This window comes from Pezoporus flaviventris, unplaced genomic scaffold, assembly GCF_033815535.1.
Source record: "Pezoporus flaviventris isolate CSIRO_AGI_PZ_B2104156 unplaced genomic scaffold, CSIRO_AGI_Pfla_v1 ptg000154l, whole genome shotgun sequence".
Classification (NCBI taxonomy): Eukaryota; Metazoa; Chordata; class Aves; order Psittaciformes; family Psittacidae; genus Pezoporus; species Pezoporus flaviventris.
In genome coordinates, this window is record NW_026892702.1 from 670,666 (window position 1) to 692,961 (window position 22,296).

At 53.7% G+C, this 22,296-nt stretch overlaps 2 protein-coding genes across 5 annotated transcripts in view; both read right to left on the reverse strand.

The window, feature by feature from the left end:
• Positions 1–14,356, reverse strand: part of RABL6 (RAB, member RAS oncogene family like 6) — a 53,435-nt gene extending 39,079 nt beyond the window's left edge. For 2 of the 4 annotated variants that reach the window (XM_061479600.1, XM_061479602.1), the window contains exons 1-3: positions 13,997–14,355; positions 8,302–8,436; positions 1,277–1,324 (exon numbers count right to left, since the gene is read on the reverse strand). In XM_061479600.1, the coding sequence (XP_061335584.1) occupies positions 1,277–1,324; positions 8,302–8,436; positions 13,997–14,126 (313 nt within the window). In that variant the 5' untranslated portion in view covers positions 14,127–14,355. Of the gene's footprint in view, positions 1–1,276; positions 1,325–8,301; positions 8,437–13,996 lie in introns of all 4 variants that reach the window. The other 2 variants (XM_061479603.1, XM_061479604.1) reach the window with 2 other exon arrangements.
• Positions 14,357–15,211: 855 nt separating this feature from the next.
• AMBP (alpha-1-microglobulin/bikunin precursor) lies at positions 15,212–21,011 on the reverse strand. Its single transcript, XM_061479616.1, has 10 exons — positions 20,801–21,011; positions 20,228–20,370; positions 19,816–19,892; positions 19,203–19,316; positions 18,707–18,808; positions 18,135–18,172; positions 17,033–17,111; positions 16,777–16,944; positions 16,484–16,660; positions 15,212–15,323 (listed from the first exon to the last, which is right to left on the reverse strand). Exons 1-10 carry the CDS (start codon positions 20,903–20,905, stop codon positions 15,292–15,294), a joined length of 1,035 nt encoding a protein of 344 aa, XP_061335600.1. The 5' UTR covers positions 20,906–21,011; the 3' UTR covers positions 15,212–15,291.
• Between the last annotated feature and the right edge of the window lie 1,285 nt (positions 21,012–22,296).

The following is a 22,296-nucleotide window of genomic DNA, read 5'->3' on the forward strand; positions in this document are numbered from 1 at the left end:
TAAGAGGGATCTTAACAGAATGAGGCTTATTTCAAAAGAACATGAAGTGGTAAGATGAGAATCTCTTGAGGTTTCTCACACATGCTCCACTGTCAGCAACTAAAGCAGCACCAGAAGAACCGATATTAACATCTGCGCATATCAAATCCAATCATTTTGCCAAAAAAAAAGCCAAGTGTCTAGTTGAGAAGATGAGTACTCAGAGAAGCCATTCACAGAAGTCAGTGCTGGAACACATGGTTCCCAAATTCACTGGCTGTCTATTCATCCCAAAGTTGCAAGGCAGTGAGAAAACAGATGTTTTGCTCAGATCTGAAAGTGCCACCAGCTCAGGCTGCAGGAAAGGCAGCAGCAGCCAAACCAGGAGTTCAGGTTTCAGTGACTGCTCAACAGGTTTGACTGGCAGAAACACCTCAATGAGGAGCACAACCTGCACAGCAGGAGATGCTCCCTCGTGAAGCTGCCTTCCTGACCATTCTCAAACCAGAAACCTGGCTGGTACAAAAGGACCCTTAAAAGCCACAAATCTGCATTTGAGGCCACAGAATGAATTGGTTGGGCTCAATCTGCAGCCCAACCTCTTCTAGGCACAGATGCCACTGAATCCAGGCTTGCACTGCATCCACATTGCATCTTCGCATGTGGTTTTGAGGGTTTTAGTTTTATAAACTAGAACTTTATATTCTGACAAAACCTGAAAACTAATGAAGAATGTATTTCTACATCACAATGCTCTCCTTGGCTGAGCATTTAGAAAAGGGTTTGGATTACATATACTGCATTTTCTGTCCTAAATGAAAGTAATTGGCTTCTCTTTTATCCATCCCTCCTGCATACATTATTCACTGCAGATAACATTTTACCAACTTAACAAGAGCATTCCTATACAAGAACAGCTTGACAGCACTTTCATAAACAGAACCAGGAACTCAGTAGCTCTCTAAATATATAAAACTATAAAGGAGACAAGATGAAGTTTCTAATAAAGCTCAGTGAACACACTAAGCAGCAGCCTATTTCATGGAGCACATGAACCGACTGCTTCTGAACACTGGGTGTGATCTGAAGTTCAAGTCCCAAATAATAGACTCTAGCACAGAAGACTCCTCACTCCTTTCCATGCTTTTTCAGGAAGTAGCACCCACACTTGGAAAACATCAGTACAAACATTTTTCTCCAGTGGAGGTAAGCAGCTATTCCTGAATTCCATGTGAGGTTTCAATTAAAATTGCGAAAGACCGATGAATCCCCAGGAGAAAGGAAGCGAGAATCTTACCTTTGTCAACGACATCCCAGACTTCAACCTTAACAATGTCGTCAGTGGCTGAAAGCACAAGAACACACATGTTAGGAGGGGTTTCAGTTAATGACCATACTCAGCGCTCATCAGAGCCTCTGGAAGAGCCAACACCAGCAGAGCAGCAGATGAGTGGAAACCAAAAGGATTTCTGGAGTTGGAAGGAAATCAAAACACAAGGCTGAAGGCCCATTCTCTACACCAAACCATGCCAGCCAAAGGACTTCAGGACTTGGTCACACAAATGCCAGCCACATTTCCTCCATGGTTTATGTCAGATTTGAAACATGTTATAAATACTTTGTTTAGATTCTTTTCATGCAGAGAGGTTGCCATATGCTTTCAAAACTGATATAAATGTAAGTTGAAGCATAAGGCCTGGTCTGTAAATGAGGTGTACAACTGGAAAAAAGAGGAATACACGCATTTAAGGAAGATCAGTTACTAACAGCATCTTCCTGCAGACACGACAAATGGTGCAGACAGTCCTGCAGCTACAGAAAGCCATTTCCCTGCTCATTTCACATCGTGCGTTATGAAAAAGAAGATATTAGCGGCAATTTTGGCTCTTCACAAGCTGCAGCATCAGTAAATTACAAGCAGCGACACATAATTGAGTTGCTAAAAGCAAGACAACAGAAATTCTCCCCGTAGAGCCAGTGCTGTGGTACTGACCCCCTGACTAACTGCTGGCACAAGGGGTGGGCGGCCTTGGCCAGATGTTTCTGCTGAATCCATGTAAGAAGCCCAAACTCCATGAAGCTGTTCCAAGAAACAGTTTCTGTTTGGAAATGCTGTGGGCTACAGAACAAACGCTTGTACTTGGAGTAGCTCTGCATATAAAGCAATGGAATAGGAGGATGATGTCTCAGAGTAGAAAATAATCTCCTAGGATGGCATAAGACTACAGCTAAGTGTCACTGGCAAGCCAGGAAACATTCCCTCTGCAGAATTCCCTTTGGCTTAACTGAAATGTTTCAAAACATTGTAAGGATTATGAATAAAGGAAAACTTTGATCCTCTGCTTCTGGAGAAAGATCCTGTTTATTTATGCATGAAGCCAAATCAGTCAAATCATAGCAACTCCTGCTCCCCTTCCCTTTGCCTGCAGGCAGTGGGCATGGGATGAACAGGAAACGTGCCCAGGCTCACCCCAGCCAGTGCATCACAGGCTCAGGTGAGACTTGAAAACCAACAGCAGGCGTACAGCAGCCCTACACCTGCATAGAACCACTGAATCAACCAGGCTGGAAAAGACCTTTAGGCTCATCCAGTCCAACCATTCCCAGCACTGCCAAGGCCACCACTGCCCCATGGCACTGAGGCCTCGTCTCCACGCTGTGTGAACACTTGCAGGGACGGTGACTGCAGCCCTGCCCTGGGCAGCCTGTTCCAATGCCTGAGCACCCTCTGGGGCAGGAATTGTTCCTCAGCTCCATCTAAACCTGCCCTGGGGCAGCTTGAGGCCGTTTCCTCTTGTCCCATCCCTTGTTCCTTGGGAGCAGAGCCCAGCCCCTCCTGGCTCCATCCTCCTGTCAGGCACTTGTAGGCAGCGATCAGGTCCCCCCTGAGCCTTCTCCAGACTGAACCCCCCAGGTCCCTCAGCCATTCTCCATCACACTTGGGCTCCAGGCCCTGCACCAGCTCCAGTGCCCTTCTCTGGTCCCGCTCCAGCACCTCAATGTCTCTCCTGTAGTGAGGGGCCCAGAGCTGAACCCAGGATTCAATGTGCGGCCTCACCAGTGCTCAGCGCAGGGGCACAACCACTGCCCTGGCCCTGCTGCCACCCTCGTGCTGATCCAGGCCAAGATGCTGGTGCCTTCCTGGCTGCCTGGGCACAAGCTGCTCATGTTCAGCTCCATCAGCACCCCCAGCTCCTTCCCCATGAGGAGTTTCCAGCTGCTCTTCCCCAAGCCTGGAGCATTGCAGGGGGTTGTTGTGGCCCAAGTGCAGGACCCAGCACTTTGCCTTCTTGAACCTCATCCCATTGGCCACAGCCCATGGATCCAGCCCGTTCAGATCCCTCTGTGGAGCCTTCCTACCCTCCAGCAGATCAACGCTCCCACCTTCTGTTGATGCTTCTTAACTTCTGCTCAAACCATTATACTCTAAGTTAGCTCCATCCCTGGCTATTTCTACAGACCTTAAGCCAGACAGGGCTAAAGTCCAACCGCTCCCCATCATCACTGGCCTGGCACCCAACTGCACAGCTGGCTTCTCACCCATACATGCTGCACTGGAGGGTGTTCTCCCTGCGACGTGGCTGCTGGAGTCCATGGTCCATTCATGGTGCACAGTGACACTGATGAGCAAGGGGAGGTGTGCCCCAAACTGAGACCCCGCAGCTGGGACCAGCAGTGCTGCTGCTGTCCCTGAAGGCCAAGGGGATGGAGAGCCCCTCCAAGTGATCCCTGGTCTTTGCCTCAGGCTTCACTGGCAAATGCTATGACCACACCACCCAAGTCTTGGAAGGCAGACACAGGGACTTTGAGAATGAAGACCTTAGGCCCACTGTAGGAGAGGATCTGCTTTGAGACCATCTTAAGAATCTGAACTTGCACAAGCCCATGGGACCTGATGAAATCCATCCGCGGGTCCTGAAGGAGCTGGTGAATGACGTTGCTAAGCCACTGGCCATCATATTTGAGAAATCATGGCAGTCAGGTGAAGTTCCCGACAACTGGAAAAAGGGAAATATAACCCCCATTTTCAAGAAGGGGAAAATGGATGACCCAGGGAATTACAGACCAGTCAGTCTCACCTCTGTGCCTCGCAACATCTTGGAGCAGATTCTCCTGGAAGGCATGCTGAGGCACATGATAAACAACAAGGTGCTGGGTGACAGCCAGCATGGCTTCACTAAGGGGAAATCCTGCCTGACCAATTTGGTGGCCTTCTATGATGGGGCTGTGGAACTGATGGGCAGGGGTAGAGCAGTTGATGGCATCTACCTGGACTTGTGCAAAGCGTTCAACACTGTCCCACACGACATCCTTGTCTCTAAATTGGAGAGACATCAATTTGATGGATGGACCACTCGAGGGATAAAGAACTGGCTGGATGGCCGCACACAAAGAGTTGTGGTCAATGGCTCAGTGTCCGGCTGGAGACCAGTAACGAGTGGGGTCCCTCAGGGATCGGGGCTGGGACTGGTCTTGTTCAACATCTTTGTCTCTGACATGGACAGTGGGATTGAGTGCGCCCTCAGCAAGTTTGCCGATGACACCGAGCTGTGTGGTTCGGTTGATACCCTGGAGGGAAGGAATGCCATCCAGAGGGACCCTGACATGCTTGTGAGGTGGGCTGATGCCAAGTGCACCATGCCAAGTGCAACGTCCTACACCTGGGCCGGAGCAATCCCAGGCACAGCTACAGGTTGGGCAGAGAAGAGATTCAGAGCAGCCCTGTGGAGAAGGACTTGGGGGTGCTGATCAATGAGAAACTTAACATGAGCCGGCTTCAGTGTGCACTCACAGCACAGAAAGCAACCATATCCTGGGCTGCATCAAAAGGAGCGTGACCAGCAGGTCGAAGGAGGTGATCCTGCCCCTCTACTCTGCTCTCATGAGGCCTCACCTGGAGCATTGTGTGCAGTTCTGGTGTCCTCAACACAAAAAGGACATGGAACTGTTGGAACAAGTCCAGAGGAATTCCATGAGGATGATCAGGGGACTGGAACACCTCCTGTATGAAGACAGGCTGAGAAAGTTGGGGCTGTTCAGCCTGGGGAAGAGAAGGCTGCGTGGAGACCTCAGAGCAGCCTTACAGTATCTGAATGGGACCTATAGGGATGCTGGGGAGGGACTCTTCATTAGGGACTGCAGTGACAGGACAAGGGGTAACGGGTTAAAACTTAAACAGGGGAAGTTTAGATTGGATATAAGGAGGAAGTTCTTTACTGTGAGGGTGGTGAGGCACTGGAATGGGTTGCCCAGGAAACTGTGAATGCTTCATCCCTGGCAGTGTTCAAGGCCGGGCTGGACAGAGCCTTGGGTGAGATGATTTAGTGTGAGGTGTCCCTGCCCATGGCAGGGGAGGTGAAACTGGATGATCTTAAGGTCCTTTCCAACCCTAACTATTCTATGATTCTATGGTGTCCTTCAACAGGCAGGATTTTCTGCAAAGGGCCAGGAGATGTCTTCCTTTCTCAGGGGACAAACTCTGCAGGGGCACAGAAGAGGCCAGAGCCTGACTGCTCTTTCTGGCAGTGCCACATGAAGCAGCATATGGGCATTAACAAGGGGCTTCTGCAGGGAAGCTGGAACTCCACTTCAGAAGCCCTCAGGTGACACGCAGTGCTGTCCTAGGAGTGATCCGGTACCTCACGCTGGGACTTTCCTCCTGAGCATTCCACCTCCTCACCCTAACACCAAGTGCACCCTCAGTTAAGACTGGTTCTTCTGCTGGGTACTGTGAACAGTAGTGATGCCCTGCTGAGCAGCAGCGCTCCCCAGCAGCTGAGGGGTTGAAGTGTTTGACCCACAAAGACCTGCCCTGCACCCTTTATCTAAGGGGAAGCACAGAATTCCGCAAAGAAACTGACAGCATGAGAGCCAGGAAAATCATTTTTCCATGTGTGTTTTTTCCCCCCTCAGCACCAGGGCTCCTGCTGGCTTGTAGCCAGTTCATCACCAGCTTCATTCCCGATTATCCTGAACACACAAGAGGACAATTACTTCAGTGCTACTGTGTTGGCTTTGGTGTGACTCATACACAGCAGCAGCAGTTTATGTGAACAGCTTTGGTGCTGCAGTGAGTGCTAATCCAGCCTTTTTACTGTGTACCTTGGATGCGCATAAACCATGGATCAAACCACTCCAAAGATGTGTCCTCAGTTGCTATTTGGCCAAGCACTCTGCAGCCAGTGGCACACGAAGACGCTGCTAACAGTGGAGAGGAGTGAGGAGACTACCACTGCAGGAAAAGCTCATTTAAAAATAACCTCTGCTTTACGGGTGTTCACCACAGGCACTCGCAGGCCCTCAGGGATAGTTACTCTCATGCAACTGCCCATTCACTTCATCAACTTCAGTTCACACATCCCCAGGGCAGGGCATTCTCCACATCCATCCCAAAAGCGTTCCATGTCTTTGAACAAAGTAGTTGCCAATTTTTATTTGAGGCCTGTTCTGAGACTGCCAAACAGAGACTAATACTGGTGACTGGCATAAGCTGACAAAGCATTCCTTAAGTGAGGAATGGCACCTCCTCACTTAGACACACAAATTACACATCTCTATCACAGAGACAATTGCCACAGAAAAGTCATTTTTTCATTCTGAGTAGGAAGAAATAACTCGAATTCCTCTGTCTGTACTAATCCCCTCAGTATAAAATTTCTGAAGATATAACAAGGTACCTTCCATGTATAAAATGTAAATCTCTTAATAGCAGGCAATGCAAGAGTCCTTCAATATTTGACAGGAATTAAATTAACATCTGTAAATCTGCGTTGCCCACCACCCAGCAGGTTTAGTCAAGGTAGCTTGAGAGCGTGATCACAAGAAAAACAATCTTCATTTCTCCTCTCTGGATTAACTCAACCAACAGATCAGTGATTGCAGCTGAGCCACCTTCCCAAAGTGTCCATCACCCACTCGGATGGGAAGTGTGCACAGCAGGAAACACCTTACAGTGGTTTCTAGATGGGGTATTTTTTAAAGCAAGTTTTAAGAAGGTCAACACAGAATTTCCTACACTGCTGGAAATTATTGCTATGAAAACAATGACAAAGCAGCACAAAGGAAAGGCACAATTTCATATAGAGCATTCCAGATATTTGAACCAGGTCAGCAACATGTCACCTGGAGAAAAGTCCATCCCCATATGCACACATTGCTTAAACTCTAACCAGTGAGCTCTGCAGAAACGTATCAAGAGAGAGCTGACTCATGTGCAGGTCTGTCTTCAGAAGGGCATGAGAGTCTCCAGAACTCTGACTCCCATCTCCCTGTAAGCACACACCAGCAGCGCTTGCCCTCCTTGCACTGAAGCCTATGAAGCCAACAGAGGTTGAGAGAGCACCAGCCCGAGGCAGATGCTGGTGACCACAGCTGAGGCTGCGTGATCCTCATCACAAGACTTGGGCATCACAGTACCATCCAGCAATACAAATGTGATTGGTGGATTAGATGAAGCACCCAATTTAGTGTTGATCCCAAATGCACGTTGGCTTTTTCCCAGCTGTGAGAAAACAGAGTACTCAATTCAACAAAAGGTCAGAGTGGTGCTGATGGGAAACATCTGACAATGACAAACAACCTGCTGATCTTTTCCTTAAAGCAAAATCAGTCTCACAGAGCAGTTCCTACTGACTCAGCAGTTCACCCCACAAGGCTGTGGCATTTCTGATCAGAAACGTGAAAACTGGACTGAGCGCACTGTTGAAGTGCAGCCTTGTGCTATTCCAGTGCCTGCAGGGTTTTATCCAGGTGAGATCCAGGGCTTCCAGAGCAATGGGGAAAAGAAAACAAATTCACAGCTCATCTCTCAGATTCAAACAAGCACTTTGAAAGGCTCATACAATACTTCTGTGCTTCAGTAAGTCAGCCCAGAGTTATTAGTACATTAATTTTTATAACATCACCTTTAACAGTTACAGGATGTTCTTTATAATCAGTAAAAAACTAGTTAGCAAGATTCCCCACACTCCTACACAACACAAAAGCAGGGCTTAGCCTCAGAGCCAGATTTCCATAACAAACCTGGTTTCATTAACAAGTCGAGCACATCACAAATGTTTCCCATCTTTGGATCACCTGTTAAACACTTCCCTTGAAGTGCAGCTTCCAAAGACTGATCCTTTAGCACCTCCATGGTTTGTGAGTAAAGTTATTAAAAACAGGACTGAGAAACTGTGAATAATCAATTAAAATAATGAGTGATGAGAAACCATTTCATCTCCCAGGCAAACACAGAAGAAAGAAGCAAACAAGGCTGCACTGGAATTTTTATCCCATGCACTGTCCCATGACTGTATCTCCCTCCACCCTCTTCCCTCTTACTTTTGTAATTCCAGTGGATGCTGGTGACTTGGATCTCCTGAGTTGGAATATATTCCTCAATAAATTTCTTTCCCTGCAGTCGGTGCCAGAGTGTGGTTTTCCCAGTGTTCCTGTCCCCTCGGATGACAATTTTCACTGGGAATAGAGCAAGCAGACAAACACAGCTGATTAAACACAAAAGGAAGAACGCTGTGCAAAGCATGCAAACTTCTTGCAAGCATCATTCAGCTGTAATTAGTCCCCCCATATTACACAGGGTTTGTTAAAAACATGAGCCTCAGCCATTAAAATTAGTGTTTATTCAGCTACTCAGAGCAGCTCAGCGGAAACAGCCAGCAGACTCTTGAGAAGCTGCAGGAGTTCAGCCAGCTGAGGCTCTGCTCCTCTGGGAGCCTCACACGGAACCAGCAGTAGTCTGGTACAGGCTGCAAAGGAGGGAAAGGCCTGAGCCACAGCCAGGCCAAGAACTCCTCTGGGAAAGCTGCAAAGGAGCAGGGACACAGTGAGCACCGACCATGTGATTGATGCAGGAATAGTGGGTGGCTCTTCCAACGCTCATTTACCAAGGAACAAAGGAAGTGTGGGTACAAGGATTCTCCTGGACACCTTTCACATCGTGTGCAATGTGACCACAAGCCAAACACTTTATCCCATAAATACAACAGCCAAAGTGAGCAGCATGGCTGCGTGGTGGCCATCTCCCCTGGACCTGGGATGTCTCTCAAGGTTACTCCTCGAGGCACAGAGATCTTTTACCAATAACAGACCTTTGGATGAGTACATTCTGAGCTCTCCCTGGACTGCACACACATGACAATCCCCTTGAGCAGGGAACCTCTCAAGGTTTCAGACTCCTTCCTTACCTGAGACTAAGAGATCCTACCTTGCCCAAAGCAAAGAGACCTCTTACCCCCATAGACCTTGACTGACAACACGCTGAATTTAATACTAATTAAATCCATACTCAACATTAATTTGGTAAACCTTGTATAGATAATTCCACTAGACATAAACCACTGTCCAAGTCTGAGGCTAAGACTGGACCTCCACGCACTAAACTCCATCAGAAGAGTGGAAAGCAAAGGGGTTCACTCTGACCCCCTGACTCAATGCAGGGTCTCTCTCACCGTTTGAGCCTCCAGTCTTTATGCAGATCATTTTAGCTGGATTCTGACTCCATTTTCCTTTGTACTTTTCATCCATGTAGTAAGTCACAGCATGAACCTTGTCATGAACTGTGAAGTCACTTTGACATCAGATTAAAACTACTGGTGCTAATACCACAGACAGTGATACTATAAGTGATCTAAATCACTAATTCGTGACATCCTTCCATGCTCCTGCCTTTTCTACCTCTATCCAGGCCTCACTCCCACTCTGCTGTACCAACCACATCCTGTTCAACCTGGCCTTGAACACTGCCAGGGATGGGGCAGCCACAGCTTCTCTGGGCACCCAGTGCCAGCGCCTCAGCACCCTCACAGGGAGGAGCTTCTGCCTAAGAGCTCATCTCAGTCTCCCCTCGGGCAGGTTAAAGCCATTCCCCTTGGCCTGCCCCTACAGACCCTTGTCCCAAGCCCCTCTCCAGGTTTCTTGTAGTCCCTTTAGATACTGGAATACTGGACCTCTGCGGGTCCTCCATGTGTCAGAGGGACAGTACCAGCACAGGAGCCAGCCCTTGGCTGGTTGTAGGTGCGGGTGTACTGATGGCACTCTCACCAACTGCAGCCTTGGGTAAAGGTTCCACTTCCACCCACTGGGCTCACACTGGCTGCTGAGGCCACTCAGCTGCTGGAGCACCATGTGCCTGCGCCTGTGCCTCAATCAGGGGAGGTCAGTCAGTGAGAAAGTCATTCAAACCCTCCCAAGGAAAGGGAGAGTCCAAAATATGAACTGTACATGGCCAGCAAAACAAATTCTGTAGCAATTAGCATCACGAACTTCCCAGAGCCAGGCCTAATGTCTGCTTGCTCCTCCGATAACAGGGCTTTTTCAGTTACATTATGTGCTTATTTTTGTTTTTTAGATACTGTCCTTGTTTCCAGTGGCATTCACAAGGCTATGGGAAGCGTAAGCTGACTTAACAGAATTCTGCTTGCCTTTTGAATAGGTACCGTTATCCTCTAAAAAATGGGCCACTCGGGGACATCTAATGGCATTCAGGTGATCAGCATTCGGCTGTGCAGCATCATTTGGGCAAGGAAATGTGAGACTGAAGGCTGCCTCCTGTTGGAACTCAGGGGTTACTGCAGCATTCCAGAGAAAAGGTTAAGAGGGACACTTTAAGGTAAAACATCTTCAAAGCCTGTGGAGGAGTTTTGTCTGGTGAAGGTTTATGCTGCAGTTCCCCTGGGCTCCCGTTGTCCTACAATGAGAGGTGCTGCTGTTTATTCTCTTACAGAGCTGCTTATTAATATAGCAGAAGAATAAGAAAGGCAGAAATGAACACAGTATTTATAGCGTGCCTTCACTCGCAGGTGCCAGCGCATCTCTGCAGACACAACAAACCATCTCCTGCAGTTCCTGCCACCCGGTGTGTGTGATTCCGACTTACAGATGGTGAAACAATCAAAGGAAGATTCCTTTGATTTTTCTGAATGAAAATGCACTGAGTCCCTGGCACAGGCAAAAGGAGTTTCCATGTGTCCCCTCTGAAACCCAAGCACTGTTAAGAATAAAGCCCAGAGCAGAAGGTGTATGGATGGATCTGAACCTTCAGCACTTCTGTGTCTTCTGCTCCTGTCACTGATTATCAGGGGGTGACTCCCAGGGAATCCTTTCACCAGCGTAACCCAGCAAGAACTGCTCATCTCATCCTTCTTTGCCTTACATGAACTTTCATGTTTGAGTAAGTGGGTGCTGGTTCTTCCTCTTGTAATTTGCCTTGTAATTTGTTCAAACAAAGGAACAAGATCCACCTCCCTCCCTCCACTGAGGTCAATCCCTGTGGCCTGTGCTACCTCCCTGGACCAGCACAGCGACCAGAACAGTGACGCAGCCAACCTGATCCAAGATTAAGCTTTCCCAAGCACTAAAACCGAGGCAGATTGGTTACCAGTGCTTGGAACCAGGATCTCCCATAAACATCCAAGCCATTGGATACATACAACATGTGATACAGACCCACATCATTTTCCTCTCTGTACCTTACATACTGCTTCAGGGACCTCTGGTGTTATTTGGGCCACGGTGTGTAAAACACAGGAGCTTGGTGTGGGTGCTAAGGAGAACAACTAAGGAGTGTGTGTTCTGGGATGCAGTGTGGAAATGCTCTTGCTCTAAAGTACAGTGTCCCATGCAGAGGAAGCAGCAGCTGCTGAGGACTAATACTGCCTTTTGCTCTCATCATTAGAGATCCAAACCCACCTGCCCTGCAATACTCTTCCTCTTGAGTACTTACAGAGTGGGTGAGAGACTGTCAGAACACATCACTGTGGTTCAGCTTAGAGATGTACACTATTCGGTGCAATTGCACACCACAACCTTCAGAATCACCCCAACCAGGGCTGTCTGGTTACAAAGTGCACTGGACAGCCTGTTCTGAGCCCCACAGTGAGGCACAGAGAGCCGGGTGACACAGCCCATGTCCCGGCTGTTTGCTGCCCAATTTATCAGCAAGCAACCCATGGCATTCCAGCACACTACCTGGGAAGGAAGCAGCTTCAATTCATGATCAGTACTGGTCTGTGAAAGCAAGGAATGTTTCTGTAGAACCAGCCACCACAGCACCTTTTGCTTTAGGTTCAGGCAGTGCCAGGGGAAGTGAGGAGTTGTACAGACCCATGTGTGTTAACAGACACCACCAAATGCACCACATGGTGCATTTGCCTCTGTTGAACACCGTGTCTTTGCTAAGAAAGGAGCATGGGCAACGCAGAGGATTTGCAGCTCTGTGCTTCCTGAGCAAAAGCCCTTGTAATGGCATTCCTTCACCTGAGCCCACCTCACCGTGCTGGAGCCCACCCATCTGCCCATGGCACAGCTACAGAGTTTGAGGCCCTTTCATAAGCCTGCCTGTACTTCCTATAAATATCCTATAACTGGGAAGAGTTACTATGGAGACTGGAAAGCTTCCCCTCAGGCAGTGACAGTGGGCTGCAGTTTTATTGCAGACAGGAAAGCAGCAGCTAGAGCACAAATCCTGGTCACACAGAGCACAAATCCTGGTCACACACAGCACAAACCATATGGCTTTCCCAAGACTTCCGGTAACAATCCCAAAAGCAGCAGAGCCACAGCTGGCTGCTTGGCTGGGGCAGCTCTGGCCTTGCAGGCCTGTGTCCATGTGGGACCGCCAATGCGGTTGGACCACAGGGAGCCGAGTGCTGTGCCAGCAGGATGCAGCTGATCCGGGTGCCTGCACCACATGGAGAGTCAACTCCTTCCTCTACATAATTCACAGCCTGGTGTCAGGTACCCGATCCCCAACAGGCACCAGTGGATGTGTCCTGGCTGCACAGAGCCTCTGCACAGGTCAAGTCTCTACTGAGCAGATGGGCAGGCTCCTGTGTGACGATGCAGTCTGCGTTCCACAGCACGACAGTTCCATCCCCTGCTTCTCACTGGGAATCGAGTCTCTTACAGCACCACTGTGCTTCCGCTCACATTCCTGACTGCTGAGACACTCATGTTTTAAATTGAACACTACTCGCATATCTCACCGATGTGCTATGGACAAAGGCACCAAATGCTCTCCCCAGAGAGCAGAGCTTCAGAACAGCAGCTCAAAAGCACAGCTGATAGAGACAATATTAAATAAAACAGGAAAAGCCCCAGGCCCTGAAGCGTTAATGTCCTCTTCATGTTCTGTTTCAGACTAAGATCCAAGACCAGCTCTATGCCTCCACACGTGTGCCTTTACAGGAGTCATTCAGTGCCACGTTTACACATCAGTCTCTTTCCCAGCTGCCAATCTCCTGGCCTTCCACAGCCTGTCTGGATCCAGTGATCTCCCAGCGTTCCTGCTCCCACCTCTGCTTCCAGCAAGGATGACATTAACTGCCTCACAGTTGTTACTCTGGGATGTATCTCATATACTTGCAGTGCCCTCCTGAAACACTGTATTGGAAATAACCTTTACTGAGCCCCAAGGGGAAAACACAACCCTCTGCCTCAACACTGAAGGGAAAACAATTTCCCCAAGGAGCAAATGTATTAGTTGCAGCAAAGATGGAATGAAACGATGTACCAAGGGCACATAGAGACATACATCAGCACCTTGCACTGAAGCCTGGCACGGCAGAGCGTTTCAACAGACCCTTATCATACAACCACTACAGCTCAATTACACCCACCCCCCGGCTGCAGGGCCGGTCACCCCCACCGCGGACAGTGACTCTCTTGGTGCTTCATGGACAAAACTCGCTCTTACGAGGCGCTCGGTCTGTGCCGCCAGCGGCGCCCAGCAGTGCCCAGACCCCTTTGCGCAGCGGCCCCACACACACAGACCCGAAAGTCCCGTCCTTCCCTCCCCACACAGACCCGAATGTCCCGTCCTCCCCTGCCCACACAGACCCGAAAGTCCCGTCCTCCCCTCCCCACACAGACCCGAATGTCCCGTCCTCCCCTCCCCACACAGACCCGAATGTCCCGTGTCCCCCCCCCCACCCCGCGGCCCCGCAGCACTGAACCGCCAATTACAAACGTGGCTCCGGGCGGACAGCGGCGGCAGCCCCGGCCCGCGGCCCCCACTCACTGTTGTACTGGACGCCCTTGGCGAAGCGCCGCTGCAGCGCCTGGTTCATGGACTGCAACCCCGCGGGGATGTTCTTGTCCCGGACCGGAGCCTGCTCCGACCCCACCAGCTTCTTCAGGGCCGAGAACATTTTTGCGGTCCCGCTCTCGCAGCGCCGCGGGGAAGGGGCTGCTCCGGGAAGGGCACGGCTCGGGACACTCAGGACAGGGGCAAGGCTGCGCCTGCCATGAGGGGCCGGCCGGGCTCGGCACGGCCCGGAGCGAGGGGAGGGTGCTCTGAACCGGGGCCCCGCCGTGTGCTGGGAGCGGGCGCTACCCGGGCATGGCCTGGCGCGGGGCGCGGGGCGGTGGGACCGGTGGGGCCGGGAGAGCGGTGGGGCAGTGAGGTCGGGGCTCGGCTCAGCCCCGCCGGGCGCCGCGGCTCGGGGCCGGCCGCGGAACTCCCGCCGCCATCTTGGCTCCTCTGCCTCTCCGCCGGGCAACAGGGCGCGCGCGGCGCTGGCTACGGCGGCCGGCAGGGGCCAGCAGGGGTCAGCAGAGCGCTGAGCGCTGAGCGCGTGGCATGGGCACGGACCTGCCCGAATCCAGCCCGGACCTTCCGGGGCCCCCGCGAACCCCCCTGTGCCCCATAGCCCTTCACCCCTCCTGTGCCACACAGCCCGATACCCCACAACACTTCTAACCCCCTTCTGGGACCCCTATAGCCCCTTGAGACCCCCATAACCCCCTCCTGGGACACCCCCATTTCCCCCTCATGACCTTCATGACCCCATAGCTTCCTCCTGTAACCCCTCAGGGTACCCTCGGACACCCTGTAACCCCTTTCTGAGATCCCCATGTAACAGTCCCTATGATCATCACCCCTCCCCATGGACCCCAGCCAGTGTCTTGGTCCACAGTCCCACAGTAACCCTGCAGCAGTTATTCCCTTCAGGGAGGAACGTGCACTGTTCCCTCCTTGCTGGGCCCTTCCCGGCTGCCCTTCACCATCCCCTGGAATATGGGGGGCTAAACCGCATCAGGGAGATACTCTGAGTCCCTCTGTTCACCCATTGTCCCCCCAGCACCTCAGCGGCCTGAGGAAGCGGCAGAGACTCAGTAGGGAGCACCCAGAAGCCCCACAAAGCAGAGGACACCCCACCCCACAGCATCCCCATTCCTCCTGGACCCCCACCCTCCTCCCCACCAGCTTGAGGGCAGACACTGGGCTCATTGGTCACATTAGAGACATTTACTGCTGGAGGTGTCTCCTGTGGGGCCTGGTGCTGGGTGCCAGGAGCTTGTTTTCCACCCATGTCAGTTTGACAGATGCAGAAACTCCTCATCCTCTGCAAGTGGAGAGATGTGAAGAGTGATGGACAGACCCACAGACCCCTCCTTGCCCCATGGACAGTCAGCGATGGAAGCTGCTGCCCACTTGGCCAAGACCCTCTGTGCACCCCTGTGCTGCGCTGGGATGTCCCTTTGTGTCCCATCACCTGCCGTGGTGGCATTAATGGGTCTGCCCTAAGACACGGTACTGTGGCCCCATCTCCCATCTGTGGGTAGCTGTAAGCCTGCGCTCCTGCTCTGATGGGAACAGGCTGTGGTTACAGAGCCACAGAATGGTTAGGGTTGGAAGGGACCTTAACATCATCCAGTTCATTCAGTGGCTGAAGACCCCTGAGCTCGCTCCTCCCTGCCCTGCTGCTGAGAAACCTGCTTGCTTGCTCACCCAAGGGGTGAGCGGTGCCAACAGTGTGTCCCAGGGAGATTCAACACAGAACCCCCAGTACTGATGGGAGCTGGAGGCTCACACGAGGGTGCAACCAGGCAGGGACCCAGGTTTGGGCCTTATTTGGTGCCAGGGTCCCTGCACCACCCCAAATCTTTCAGCCACTTCCCTCACTGGCATCCCCTGCCTGCACACTGTTTGTCACCTCCGCTGCTGCCCACTGCACCCCAGCCTGCTCAGGGCCATTCCCACCCTTATCCAGACCATCCTGAGGTTCAGTTGTGACTCGGGATGTCTGCAGTGCACACAGCCCCTCTGCGATACTGCCTGTAGATTCATTTAAGTATTCAAGGCCAGGCTGGGCAGGGCTTGGAGCACCCTGCTCTAGTGGAAGGTGTCCCTGCCCGTGGCAGGGGGTTGGGACTGGATGCGCTTTCAGGTCCCTTCAACACAAACCAGTCTGGGATTCTATAAGGACCATATTCCTCAGTTCATCAGAGCCCCTGACCCAGGACAGACCCACCCCAGGCACAGCACAAAGCTGTCACAGACCCATCACAGACAGACCCATCCAGACCCAGGACAGACCCATCCCAAGACCTGTGCCAGATCCAGGACAGCCCTGTTCCCACCCCAGGCAGGCTCAGCACACCCGGAGCAGGCACCGAGCTGCGGGCTGCTGCCCCAGCCCAGCCCAGTGCAGTGCAGGGCCGGCAGGATGCAGGGTGCGGGCAAGGTGCTGGGTGCGGGCAGGGTGAAGGCAGGGGGCGGTACCTGCCAGCGGGGGCGCCCCGCAGTACTCTTTGCACTCCTTCTCCGAGTAGAACTGGTTCCCGTTGCCTTTGCAGCCGCCGTAGCTGAACGTGATGCACTTGCCCTGAGCCGCGTCAAAGGCCCAGCGAGTCACTGGGTTCTGGCAGGGGCCGGGGACGATGGGCAGCCGGCAGGCAGCTGCGGGACAGGGGGGTCAGGGGACCAGGACCCACACTTGAGCACTCGCATCCCTCCCGTACCCCGGCCCCGCGGGACGGGCGCTGCCCGCAGCGGGACGGGCGCTGCCGCCTCACCCTCGCTCCGGCACGCCTGCAGGCACTCCTTCTCCGAGTAGAAGTTGTTGCCGTTGCCCAGGCAGCCGCCGTACAGGAAGATCTCGCAGGCCATGGAGGAGGAGTTGTAGAAGAAGCGGGAGAGCATCCCGCTGCAGGGCCCGGGGTCCCGGCTCAGCCGGCACGAGTCTGCGGGAGGCACGGCACGGGCTGGCACCGGAAAACCGGGATGTGGGACACGGGAATTCCCGACGGAGCCGCCTCCCCCAGCACGTACCTTCCTTATTGCCGGTGTAAGGGGGCAGGGGGCCCGCGGCCGAGCCCTCCTCGGGGGGCAGGATTGCTCTCCGTGCCCGCTGCATGGGGAGGAAGCACAGAGCTGCTGTCAGCCCCTGCCCGTGGGATCCGCTGGCCCTGCACCCCCGGGATGGGCCATGCCAGGGCAGAGCTGTGGGATGCTTCTGGCTCCCACTACGGCTCCAGTCACTGATGCTGGAGTCACCTCATGGCTTTTCCAGCCATGTGCTCATCCAGAGTGCAGGCTAGGGTTGTGTGTTGTGGATAGACACCAAAGTGCCCAAGTAATTCACATGTGCTGATGCACAGTGGTGTGTTACCTGCTTTCCAGACAAATGGGTTGCTTCTCCTATGGAAGACCCATCTATGATCCCCCAAAATCACAGAATGGTTTGGGCTGGAAGGACCTTAAAGTTCATCCAGCTCCAACCCCTGCCACGGGCAGGGACACCTTCCCCTAGAGCAGCTTGCTCCAAGCCCCTGTGTCCAGCCTGGCCTTGAACACTGCCAGGGATGGGGCAGCCACAGCTTCTCTGGGCACCCTGTGCCAGCGCCTCAGCACCCTCCCAGGGAAGAGCTTCTGCCTAAGAGCTCATCTCAGTCTCCCCTAATCTTTCTACACTTAACCCTGTGACACTGGGAGTGCTGAGTGATGGCAGCTGAAGGACCAGGGGAGCATGAGCTGCCTCCCAGCCCTTCAGAGCGTATCTGCAGCCTGGCTGGGACACCCACAGGCAGGCAAAGAGCAGGAAGACATGAGGTTCTGCATGCAGCATCTTTCACCCTGTGAGAAATACCAGAGTAGGAAAGAGCTGTTGCCTTCTGCTTGAGAATGAGCCCTGGTGCCCTCCCAGCCCCACGACCCCCAGCCTGCAGCCTGCGGCTGCCTGTGCACCATCCTCACAGTCAAAGCCCATCACTGGGGGTGAAAGAGCATGTCCCGGGTGGGCAGTGGAGCAGCTGCTCCAAGAACATGTCCTGCCCACAGAGCCTGGTCCCCAGGCACCAGCTCTCTGGGGGACTTGCTCAAAGGGGATGTCCCAGCCGTGATCCATGTCAGGGGGTCCCACTGCAGCACTCACCTGTGGGGTGGTTGTGGTCTCCTGAGGAATGCATTCACCTGGCCCCGGTGACAGAGAAAACGAGGAGCATGAGGGGGGGATCCTGACAACCTCACCTCACCGTGGTCCTGCGCTGTGCACACACAGGGGCCCTCCCATTTCCACCGCAGTGTTCTCACCCTCTTGCTGCTCCCCATCTCCCACTGACAGGAGCATCGCCCTAAAATCCCCAAACCCGCCTGCATCACTTTGACACCTTCAGATAACCAGGCTGAGCAGGGAGGTACTGTGGTCCTGGGAGCACCCACCCACGGGCAGCAGTGCTGAGTGTCCCTGGGTGTCCTGTGCCCTCATCCCAGCACAGCCTTGGAGGTGCATTGAACTGACAGCCCAGCAAGGATCCCACTGCCTGGAAAGCCTGACTGATATATTGCCTTATCTCCTTCCCACCCCATCCTACAGAAGCTCTCATCCCTCCTCCCTCCACCCTGACCATCCCCTCATCTCCCCAGCCTCGCACATCAAGGAGCAGGCCCGGTGCAACAGTACCCTGGGTGAGAGGCAGCAGGAGCATGTGCCTTACAGTGGGTTACCTCTGTTGGCCAGGACGAAGATGGAGTCTGCAGGGATGCCCATCTCCAGAGCCAGCTGCTGGAAAGCCTCAATGAGGTCCTCCCGCAGCTCTGGACTCCTCCCTGGGCAAGAGAACAGGCTGTGAGCAGGGTTGGCATAGGAGGGGCTCTGCAGGGAGCCCCCCCATCCCTCCACCGATCTGCAGACCAGCCTCCCAGCCCTTCCCAACCTCTCTGTTATTCTTAACCATGGTCTGGGTTTCTTCCAAGCAGCTGTTGGCACCTTTACCCCGAACAACAGGCTGGTTTGGATGTTCATTCTGTTATGTGGCTCTAAGCTGAGCCATAAGACTCCACCTCTGCAGTGCCAAAGATGATCTGGTCCAAGGCACCACTTCCAAAGCCATGGCCAGGTCCCTCAAGGTCAAGAGACCTGAGGAGCCCTTGGGGGTGGTTTCTGAGCTGCACTGGTGCACCTCAGAGCCTGCTTGCCCACAAGTGCCATAACCAGACATACCGTAAAGCTTCAGGGTTGTGCTTGGGCCAAAACTGCTTTCTTTCTTCATCAGAATGACAGCGTACTCTTCATAGTTGGTGCGGAGCACATAGGACTGGATAGACACATCCCATTCTGCAGGAGACAGAGACACAGGGAACATCGTTCCTGCCCCTTAGGGAGAAATGGGGCAGTGTAAGACAGCCCCAGAGCTGGGGGCTGAAACCAGGCAGCTAATTCGAGAAAACAGCCAACTGTGGGGACACAGCCTCTGATACACCCTGACTCCATCCAGGCTCATCAGCCTCTTAGTCAAGGGCGTTGGAAACCAAGGGTTGAGGACAACCGAGACACCATCAGTACTACAGAAATGTGACTGGTGAGAGCCTACTCTGGCTCAGGGCCTTGGGGCCAGGAGGGATCTGCTGGGACATCTCATAGTCCCGTGCCTATGCAGGGACAGTGATGGAAAAGGCTCTTTCCCTCTGCTGCATGCCATAATTTGGCTGGAAATGGCCCAAACTGTGGGGTGGCTCCTGAGCCCTGTCCTGCGCCCCTTCCCCTGCTGTGCCTGGTGCTGGCTCCCATCAGCAGCCCCACCGCAGGGTGGCAGTGAGTTACCCCAGTTACTTACTAGGGTTGTAGTAGGTGTATTTGCCAGGGGTGCTGGTTTTTTGGTACTCTCCTGAGACGAGTGTGCAGTCACCCTGCCTGCAGGGAGCAGGAACACAATCAGCTGCTCGGAGTGACCATCTCTGCTGGTTATTGTGGGAAAATAGTATCTGGGACACTGAGGCCATAGCACACAATAACAGAATCAACCAGGTTGGAAAAGACCTTTAAGATCAAGTCCAACCATTACCCCAGCACTGCCAAGGCCAGCACTAGACCCCCGAAATTCTCCTGCCCAAGGCATTGGGTATTTGAGCCCAATCCAGCCCCTCTGAGGGCTCTGGTGCCAGCCAGAGCAAGAAAACCCTGTGTCCTGTCCCAGCCCTTGAGAGATGCAGCACCCCCGGGTGGGGAGGCTCGAGCACTGTCCCTACCGCAGCCTGGTGCTGGCAGTGCTGATCTGGTCAGTGCTGGAGCCAGGGCCCAGCACCAGCGTGCCCATGCTGAACTTCTCCTTGTAGTTCTTCATCCACTTGCAGGTCGTGCCGACAGCGACATCGTACCACTTCCCGTACATCTGCAGGGACAAGAACGGGACGTCTCCACCGGAAGCCCTCTCCTCCAAGGTGGGACATTTGGTTTTCTGCAGAGCTGAAACATTTATGGCCCAGAGAATAACAGAGGCATGATGGTACAGTGTGCCCAGGCCAGAGCTGCCACAGGAGATGGGAAGTGGATCAGCACCAGCCCCTCAGGCTGGGCAGGTCACTGACATCCCATGGGATTCACATGGCCTGGCTGCTTGGGCTCCGGCTGCCCTGCCTGGATGTCTGCTGGGGTAGGCACATCCCAAAGGACACCCCCCGCCCAGCCACGCTGCCAATGCCTGTCCTGCACAGCCTAACGTGGGCATAGGGAATATCGCTCTTCTTGCTGGAGGAAACCAAAATAGAACTTTCCCCCCTCCCTTCTGCCCCCAGAATAAAGGCACCACAAGCTGCCATTACCCGCTCAGCCTCAAAATTCTCCTGTATTTGAATATCCTTATCCTGGTCCCCGATGGGGGTCCCGTTGGCCACAGCAATGAGGAGGGAAAGGAGAGCCCAAAGCATTGTGTCCGGTGGCTTCAAAGTGGCGCTGAGCCTCAGCGTGCCGGCGGGGTCCTGGACTCTGTGCTCTGCACGGCAGTGTGACCTTCAGACTGCGGGCACTGGGGCCGGCCAGGCTGGCCGGGGGGCCAGGAGGGCAAGGTGCAGCTCTGCAGGGCCCGGCCATGTGTCCTGGGGCAGTGGGATGTGCAGAGAGCTGGCGTGGGGTGCAGGAGGGATGGTGAGCACCCTTCCACTGCGCCAGGCTGAGCTCCTCACCCTCACCTCCTCCTACACCACAGAATAGCCCAGACATGGGGCCAGGACCTGCCTGTCTCCTCTGTTCTGCCCCAGTGTCCTGCAAAGAGCCTGGATAGTGGCTCCAGCCCCGGCAAACCAGCCTGACCCTGCAGAGAGGAGAAGACCAAGGGGTCCCCAGAACTCACCCCAGGCTGCCTAATACTGACCAGTTTTCACAGGGAGCAGAGCTCCCTTCTGCACCTACTGCCCCGGGGGTCCATAGCTGGCAGCCAGTGCCCATGAGCTGGGTGGGTGTTACCCACCCCAGAGCCAAGTGTTCTGAGCCTGGCCAGTGCAGGAGATATGGGGCACGCTGCTCCTTCCTGACACTGTTTGCCTTCACTGGATGATTAACTGAAACCAAACAGCCTGAAGGAGATGGCAAACAGAGCAAAGGGCAGGAGCTCTGCTCAGGGTCAGGCCCCAGCCCAATATTGACAGAGAAGGGCCAGAGCCCGCGGCATGCCTGGGGGAAACAGCCAGACCTTCACCTCCTCTCCTCTGCTGGCCACCACGAGCCCCTTGGACCGATGGCTGCGCTGCTGGGGGCAGTGGTCCAGGCGGGGGCAGCCTGAGCATCTTCTCACACATGTCTTTGTGCCACATCTGGGGTGACCTCGGGAGCATGGAGGAAATCTGGACGTTAAGTAGAGACGTAGAATCACAGGGTGGTTTGAGCTGGCAGAGACCTTAAAGCTCCTCCAGTTCCAACCCCTGCCATGGGCAGGGACACCTTCACTAGAGCAGCTTGCTCCAAGCCCCTGTGTCCAACCTGGCCTTGAACGCTGCCAGGGATGGGGCAGCCACAGCTTGGCTGGGCAATGACCCTTTAATTAACCCAGCTCATTAACCCGTCCCGCGCTCCCTTCGGGAACCACCTCCTTCGCGAAGCCGCGCTGGGGCCCCTCCCGTGCAGGGTCCCGCTGACCGCTCCCCGGCAGCGCTAGGGGGCAGCCGGCGGTAAGGAATGACCTCGCGGGCTGCGGGCGGGCGGCGGGACCCTGCGGTGCCTCGGGGGGCCCGTCCCGCAGCGGCAGGGCAGGGGCAGCGATGGGCAGTGGGAACGAGCAGCAACGGACAGCGGGAACGGCAGCGATGGGCAGGCGTGAACAGTA